A 9,316-nucleotide genomic window follows, 5' to 3' on the forward strand; every position below is an offset into this window, starting at 1 on the left:
CAAAACATTTTTTTAAAAGAGTTTACAATTCATTAACAATTGCTAATTTTATTTTATTTATTTATTTTATTTCAACAATATTTTACGAGGGTGGTCCATCCAGCCGAAGGTGATCATTAGGAATGTTATACATACAACGTGATAAGACATAAACATGTAACAATAAAAATTAAAATAAAATAAATATGATTTATAATGAAAAAAAAGTGGACCAAGATGTAAAACCTTAAAAGGTTCAACACTTAAACAGAAAGTGGTCTGTTGTTTTAAATTACGAAATTATTACGGAAAAAGTTAACATAAATCAAACAGTAAACAATAGTGGGAAACGCTGGTAAGAAAAATGCATATGAATATTTCAGCTTGCATCTTACTTTGAGATATATTGTCCCTCTGAAAAAATAATTCTTAATTTTTGTTTTGTGTGTTGGATATGACATTTTATTGTCACATAAAAAACACCAATTATTTACCTGAAAAAACTGTAATTTAAAGCAAAAAATAGTAATAATTGGTTGCCAGCCAATGAGTTTTTGGTTGATTTTAACCATTTATTTTGTCATTTTATAAGCGACAACCTTATTTTTTTACGAAAGTGATTAACTTTAAGCTTGGTTCCCACTAGAACGTAACGCAATAACGTAAACGCAACGCAAGCGTTTCAACCAATGACAAGCGAAGTTATAGACAGTTAGCAATCACAAGCGAATAAGCCATCGCTTGTGATTGGTCAATTCACTTGCGTTGCGTTACGTCCTTGTGTTGCGTCGCTAGTGGGAACCACGCTTTATTAAAACTGCAAAATAACCTATTCAAAGTCTGATTTACTTAATCCTCATTTCATGTTTTTTGGGGGACAATACATCTTTAACACGTCATATTTATCCATAAGGTGCGTTCTCACCTAAAATTCCTACTAATACTATTACTGTATAATAATACATATAATAATGAACATTCGGATTCATTTCTGCATAATATTAAATATAGACGTATATACTGTCTCTAGTGCTCTGTCACATGGCAAAAATAATAAGGCGCCAGGGAAAGATGGAATTACCTCTCGAATGTATGACCGTGCTTCTTAAAGTTCAGTGTACGCTGTCTGTTTACACTGTGTAATAATTAGATATTAATTTATAACATTAACATTCAATACCGGGCGTATTTCAATTGAAATAGGCCTACTTTGTTTAAAATGCTTCGCTATCACTTAATTAAGGTACTAAAAATAATTGCGTGCATTACTGTATTTAAAACAAATCGAAAAATTTAGTATTGAAATGCATAATTGATTACTGTGAAGTAGAGCTGTGTGTGGTAGCATTCTTCTTAGTTGTAATTGCTAATCAATTAAGTAATTTCGAACTTGGTTATTTCGTACGGTTAATGTTGATGCCTTCATTACGCAAGAGAGAATATAGATAAAAGATTTCTTTGCGTTAATTACCGTCATTTTCAATAAATATGTTTTCTACTTCCGATCGAAACTCCTAGCTTTAAGGTTTGCCCCAACTAGGTCGCAACGCAAGGACGTACGCGCAACGCCAGTGACCTGTTCAATTAAGCGTGGTTCCTACTAGAACGCAACGCAACAACGTATCGAAGTGCTGTATTGCGTAATCACAAGTGGGAATCGACGACGCAACAGTGCTGCAAACATCTCTCGGGTGTGATTTTCATACGTTGCGTAGGTTACGTTGCGTCGCTAGTGGGAACCAAGCTTTAATCAAGTCATTGTTCAACTCGCTTGTGTTGCGCCGACGGTCTTGAATTGCGTTGCGTCCTAGTTATGCTGGGTTTCCACTAGAGAAGCAATACAACAAAGTAATGGATTTGACCAATCACAAGCGATGGATTTATTCGGCCGTTGCTTGTCATTGGTCAACACGCTTACGTTGCGTTAACTTCCTTGCGTTGCGTCCTAGTGGGAACCAAGCTTAAGAACCAAGCTTAAAGTAGGCAACTCCGATGTTGGTTTACATTTTCTTTTTTCAACACACCAAAAGTTATTACAAAACCACTGATCTTAAGAGCCTGTTCGGACGTAACAATTTACACGTGTAATAGTGGCGTGTGGTGTTCATTTTATGACCTTGCTGGGTAAAAATGTTTAGTTTACACGTGTAACGTAAACGATCACTGATTTACTTCTCAGGGGTATTCCACAATTACTGTGTAACTGATTTTACGTCCGAACACAGCCTTAGTCTCTTGTGAATAAAATGCTACTGCTTGACCAGGGAATTCCAGGTCCACTGACTGGATTTGAACCCAAATGCACTGATAACAATTGCTAATCACCAGTGTCCTTATCAGGCTATCAACAAAAAGGTACCAACAATATGATCAAACGCAGTATGGTGATTTAAATAACATCTTAAATTTGTTATTTAGGAATTTGTTTGTATATCTGTTAAAAAATACTATAACACGTTGGCGTTTCATATATCAATTTACAGAGCATTAGTATTACAATAACTATAAGTACTTTATTTTTTCCTGCATGCGTACTGCAATTTATTATAATTAGGGACATGAAGAATTATCGTTGAAATAACTCGAATGCAGACTAATCGAATGTAAAACTCCAGCACTGTTCGTATAATATTATCCGACATTGGCGTGTCATAGTATTTTTTTTTTTCGATCGAAATATAATATCAAAATTAATCAGTCGGAATTGTTTACAACGATTGGACAAAAATCATTAATACTTAGACCTTGTTCACGTGAATGCGGTACTAACCGTTATTTTGTATCGTAGAAACCTTTTTGTTATGGCGTCGTATATTTTAACCGTGTTATTTTGTACATGTAAGTATAACAATTTGTTAACAGTTTATCAATGTTGTATTTGGTATTATTAAGTCCTTAGATTTAATAAAAAGGAAAATGATGACAGTGTAGGATGAACCCGACTACTTAATTATCTTAGTATTTTTGAAAATGTTGGTTACTATAGGCCTATATATACTTTTTCAGTTTATGTATCGTTTTAAACAGAATTGCAGTCAAACTACATTTTCTTTGTATTTTTACGAAGACAAATACATTTTTGTAGATAGGGTCTAGAGAATACGTTGAAATAAAATTATTATTGTTAATAGTTATGAAGTAGGCCTACAGAAACTTATCTATTTGGAACCGCATCCCAAAATTTAATTTAATGATAAAGAATGGATATTAAGTTTGCAGTTCATTGAAGTTTGCGTTTTATTTTGTTTTATAACCAACCGTTTTAAGGCGTAATTCCGATGATAAAAGCGTCAGTCGTAACAGAGGAGTCAGTCGTAACAGAGGACTCAGTCGTAAAAGGGGCAAAAGTCGTAACAGAGGGGTCAGTCGTAACAGAGGACTCAGTCGTAACAGGGGGAACAGTCGGAACAGAGGGGTCAATCATAACAGAGGGGTCAGTCGTAACAGAGGAACCAAACGTGACAGACGTAACAACGGCAAGTACTGTAAGTACCGATGCCTAGTATTTGTAGGAAGATGTAGTTTAATTTGTGTAAAGCTTGGTTCCCAGTTAAGAGGTAACGTAACGCAACCTACACAACATAAGCAAATGCCCTTCCAATAATTGTGTTTACCCCCGCCTGCGTGTAATCAAACCTTTTTTTGAAGCACTGTTGCGTCGTCGGTTCACACTGCGTTGCGTTCTAGTGAGCAGGTACATCTCAAATTATTGCTGTCTCCGCCTGTGATCTATAGTATAGGCCTACTCCCGTATACACATGCATTTGGACAAATGAACATAACTTGTAATTGAAATGGTACCGTAAAGCTTGGTTCCCACTAAAACGTAACGCAAGGACGTAAACGCAACGCAAGCGTTTTAACCAATGACAAGCGAAGTTATAGACAGTTAGCAATCGCAAGCGAATAAGCCATCGCTTGTGATTGGTCAATTCACTTGCGTTGCGTTACGTCCTTGTGTTGCGTCGCTAGTGGGAACCACGCTTAAGAGGTTTAGGTTGGATATTTACTGTACGCTTGTAACTGTTAATGGAAAGACACATACCATCATGATATTCCTTCGTTCTATAGTTACCAATGTACATGATACTACTAGGTCATGGTATATCACCATAAGAACTATTTTATATTTTGTTTATTATTTATTATTGTTGTATTATTTTACTGGTTTACTGCTCTAGGATCCAACTATTACTTTTACAAAAACTCACGGATCCCAATATATTGACGAACTTTACGTCGGTGGTGTTCTTCGAGGTAAAGTTAAGGTTACATTTCCCGCTGGACACACAAGTTCTTCGTTTAACTTGTATATATTTGCTTCAACTGAAGAGGGGATACAATTCGGAGCAGTTACTTCACCTGTCCTAACAACCAAGAGTATTGGAATTACAAGCAGTCATCACGGCGTTAGCGACGTAAGTATTCTTTTTTTAATTTATTGTGTTTGTATTTTAAAGCGTGGTTCCCAATAGAACGCAACGTAACGCAATCTACGCAACTTAAGAAAATGCCCTTCCAATAATTGTGTTTACTCCTGTGCCTCCTACGTGAAATCAAACCTGCGATGTTTGCAGCACTGTTGTCGTCGTCGTTCCCACTTGTGATTACAGCTTGGTCTCACTCTAGCGACGCAACGTAACGCAATCTACGCAACGTAAGAAAATGCCCTTCCACTCATTGGGTTTTCCCCCGCCTGCGTGAAAGCAAACCTACGATGTTTGCAGCAGGGTGTCACAAAACCTAAGATCACGAAAGCTAAGACCCCTTAGACCTAAGATCACGAGACCTAAGACCTAAGATTACCAATAGTTCTCTTTCGCACCTGCCTTGTATTTTAACTCTAAATTTGTTGACCAACTTTCTCCTGAATACCACACCTTAGAATTAGCTTGAATGAAAAAGAATCAATAAAATAACAATAAATTCTTTAAATAAATGGATGATTTTACAGACTGTTTTGTTATCGGTTCCCAGTTTAATACGCCTAAATTTAGTATTTTGTGGTATTATTGTGTAGTAGGAGAGATATTTGTTTATAATGTATAGGACAAAATCTAATTTATATTTTCATTATTATATATTAATTTTGTATTTAATTGTACTTTAAGGCAGGGCGCTGCAAAACCATGGCCATAGCATTGCGCAGGTTCAAGCATCTGTCGGATAAGGACTGTATACTGGAGGTCCGGTGTAAATCTAGTTTGCATGCCGTCCGGTGTACTGGTCTATAATTAGTCCTTATCGTCGTGGGTAGTCGAATGAGCGCCACCGCTTAAACACGAAGGGAGTCTTGGTATAAAGCGCATTACAAATGCATCCATTACATTCTTATGCTTCTAATTATCTATCTGTAATTTCAGATGGGTATTTATTCTATGAGTGGATCGTCAGTTAATGTTTATGTAGATTCAAAGATTGTAGTATCGTTTGCAATGGCTACGGTAGACGATATTTCAGAGCTCAATGACGGCCAAATCTACACTTGGTACGCTTCTTACACGTATAACGGCAATGAAATTAGAGCTTCTACAACTTTGACTGCAAATTTTTCTGTAATAGTAAGTTATTGTATTATTATAAATAAATTGTAATCGTTTTAAAGGACAACTCGACCGAGGAACATATTTTTACAATCGCGAGATTAAGGATATCGCGATGCACCTGTGACGTCACAGCAATTTACTGCGACGGCCGGCTGTACGGCGAGCGCGTGCGGCGATATCCTTAATCTCGCGATGGTTCTGAAATCATGTACATCCCTAACACGTTGTTAAAATATAGTCCTTGGGCAAGTTGTCCTTTGTAAGTTCTACTTGCCGGTTATCGAGAGTATGTTTTTGTACTATCCCCAACGTAAAACTGAATTATTAGAAAGCGGTGCCTATATGTCGGCATGATCAAGCGATTTGTGGTATATTTTGAAACACCTTAATAGAACGAATCAAGTAACAAACAAAAAACAATAATATTGGTTCACCTTTACCGTTAAAACATTATTAATAGATTTTGGGCTACAAAAAATTCTTTTCTTTTCAATAAAAATGACAAGTTTCTACAATATATAATTTTCAAAGGTTACTCCAAAGTCGAGTTTGTGTTTGAGCTAACTGTTCTGAAATTGACCGTTTATTTTTATTTAAATAGATAGATAATGATATTAAACTAGACCTGGAACGTACAGAGGGAGATCAAGTGATGCATCCCGGTGATAAAATGTCTGTTTTGATCACCGCCATCTTTCCTCAATATTTTTTCGGAAATATTCGACTAAAAGTGTCAACAGAGTATGAAACTGACCCCGAGATACGAACATTTGGATATTTCACACAAGAACCACAACTACAGGATAAAAGTGGTGCAGATATGCGGGATACACACAGTTATATTGCGTCTACGGTAAGAATTTGTGAATTAAAATGTAACCTTACAAAGTATATTTTGATTTTGAATGCGCACCCCAAGGATGTATGCACACAATGTAAACACACAATACAGAAATTCCTTTTTTTTTATAAATAATTCCATGTTATTGTTTAAAATGGTAAAAGTTAAAAGCAAACAAATTGTGTGTTTTATGGTGTTTCCATCTCAACTGACATGCCTCATCGCAGACGGAAGGAACCCCTATCATCACTTTCGTTTCGCCTATATATTTGTCTTTTCTTCTAGCGATATAAATATGCTGCTTATACTCGAAGTGAAGCAGATTTTTCTGCAAGCCTCGCTGAAGAACGAATGGTTAAAATAGGGTTAACATTCATTTTGACTAACATGGAAGATATACTTGACAATACGAATTATACTATGAATGCTACATTAACACAAGATGGCGAAATTCTAAAAATTGCTCAACTTAGCTTTATTACGAATCTTACTACTGAGGTATGAGATATTTAGTTTATTTTAATCTTACATACTAATAACACTGTCATAAAAGGATTTCTTTTGTTGAGCCTGGTTAGACCTTGGATGGGAGACAATCTAGGATTATCGGGTGCTGTATATGGAGCTGGCATTTTAAATCAGCATTGCTGACACTTATGGCAGCCCCTGCATCTAGTATCTGCCTTTCCTCTGGTGAAAATGGGCACTGGACGAGAGAAGCCCTTGGTCAATGTTAGGACCAATCAAGGTGCTTTAAACAGTCCTGGCTTTGTTTGTATCAAAGCTGTTATAGTGGCGGTAATTATCGCTGTTGGTTTTGATTGAATAAAAAAAAAGAACATACCATTCACGTCTCTAACACATTGTCAACTTTCCAATAACCGAAATTGTACTGTACTGTACATTTGAATTATTGCTATTATTATTGCCTGAAGAATAGTGCAATCATGGTTTTTGTTAGCAAGAAGTGTCTTTTTTTTATGAACTCCATGCATAGCTTCTTAAAATGAATCAATTCTAGTGATAATGTCTTCATTAGAACAATCAATTGTATACAAATAATGAATGTTTATGAGCCAAAGCCTACATTTTGATTCACATTGATTAAAACAAGAACATTTGGTATTAATAATTATATTAAATATTATTAACCCATAATTTAAATTCCTTTCTGATCTAAATTATATCTCTCCAAAATGTACATCCATCGCGAAAACGTCATAACAATAACATTCGCGGCGCGAAAGTACAACATAGAATATGGCGCTGTTGTATTTTAAAAGCAATAGCATAAAAAACGAAAAAGGGTACTATTAAACGATCGTTTAATAGTGCGTACTATTGCACGTCATGTGACCCACAATCGTCTAATCAAATGACAGGAATTTAATTAGGTGTTATATAGTAAGTATTTTTTAGAAGTCAACATTGTACCATAATGGGGTAAAATCAATAATAATTTCATTCATTAATAATATATATTTCTTTTTTGTTGTATATATGTATTATGTATCGAAGGTCTATTGATATTGCCTTGGAAGGATAGTTCAAGCATAGTTTTTTGTTACCAAGGAGTGTAATTCTTTATGAGTATTTATCTGAAATAAATAATAAATAAACGAATTTATAATATAATTTTTTTTATTATTTTTCATTTGCCTTTAGGAGCCTTTTATTAATGCTACAGTAGATTTCCCGTCTGTTCTCTACTTTAACCAACCTGAAGCGATGTTAATAAATATAAAAGTTAAAGGAAAGTCAGCGCACTGGATTACAGCCTATGTTGACTTTAATGGACTAAATGACATTGTTATATGCCAGAAAACATTTTACAATATGGGAACCTTCTGTGCAGATTATAGATATATAGATATTGATTCAACAGCGTCGGGCGGTAAGAAGTACGACTTCGGGGCATTAATAAACTGCCGTAAGTTTTAATTAATTTCTACTTAATTCATCTCGTTTGAATTTATAAACTATGTCCCAATAATATTATAAGCCGACAAGGAAGAAGAGGTTGGAACTGAGGTCAATCATTGGTACGCATTGCCATATGATTTGTTTAGTAAACGCAACAACAAAGTATCCCTGAGTGAGTGAGTGGCCGAGCGGTTAAGACAGTGGAACCGTAATTACGAAGCCAAGGGTTTGAGGCTCACTCACTCCATGGTTCTGGTGGTAGAACGAGTCTTCTCGGATAAGTACTATAAACCTAGTACATCTTTCGAGACGAGTAGGAGGGGTGGGGTAACCCCGGGGTTTACCCCGGTGTATTAGTACATCACAGTCACTAATAGCTGGGCTCTCTGAGAGACCAGTCTTTGACTGAAGAGGTCGCCCAGTATAAATAAAATATTCCATTCATACTTCAACATCTGTGCAAGTGTTTGAAGCAAAATTGAACAAGTTTTGGTCAAATAAGGACTTTAATATCATTCTGGGCTATCAGGCATAACTGATTGTGGGTGAAAAATTAGCCATGTTACCAACATCATAAGGGTGTCAACAAACAGAGATTCTTGTATAAGGCATAATTGGTAGTTAAGTTTGTTTAGATCGGAGTTTATTTTTATATTTCAGAAACTGATTCTGATGAAACGGAACTGGTTCTCTTTCTTGGACTTGTATTACAAAATAAAGTGACCAACGTAACAAACATCAACGTTACTATACATATAAACGGAGAGCCATTAGCATCGGACCGGGTAGACAGAGAAATACTAGTCGTCGGCTTGGAAGAAGAAAATGCTTACCAATTGGAATCCGTAAGATAAGCTTGGTTCCCACTGGCGACGCAACGTAACGCAAGCTACGCAACATAAGAAAATGCCCTTCCAATAATGGTGTTTGCCCCCGCCTGCGTGAAATCAAACATGGTTGTTGCGCGTCAACGTTAGCGTGTCGGCGTAGACTTTGACCTTTTGTTCACCCCGCGTACGTGTTGTAC

At 36.0% G+C, this 9,316-nt stretch overlaps 1 protein-coding gene across 1 annotated transcript; it reads left to right on the forward strand.

Moving 5' to 3' along the window:
• Positions 1 to 5,277: 5,277 nt before the first annotated feature.
• Positions 5,278 to 8,355, forward strand: LOC140046135 (uncharacterized). Its single transcript, XM_072090673.1, has 4 exons — positions 5,278 to 5,540; positions 6,127 to 6,378; positions 6,652 to 6,864; positions 8,032 to 8,355. Exons 1-4 carry the CDS (start codon positions 5,343 to 5,345, stop codon positions 8,305 to 8,307), a joined length of 939 nt encoding a protein of 312 aa, XP_071946774.1. The 5' UTR covers positions 5,278 to 5,342; the 3' UTR covers positions 8,308 to 8,355.
• The last annotated feature ends 961 nt before the right edge of the window (positions 8,356 to 9,316 follow it).

The sequence above is a fragment of the Antedon mediterranea genome, chromosome 4 (genome assembly GCF_964355755.1).
Source record: "Antedon mediterranea chromosome 4, ecAntMedi1.1, whole genome shotgun sequence".
In the NCBI taxonomy this organism is placed as follows: domain Eukaryota; kingdom Metazoa; phylum Echinodermata; class Crinoidea; order Comatulida; family Antedonidae; genus Antedon; species Antedon mediterranea.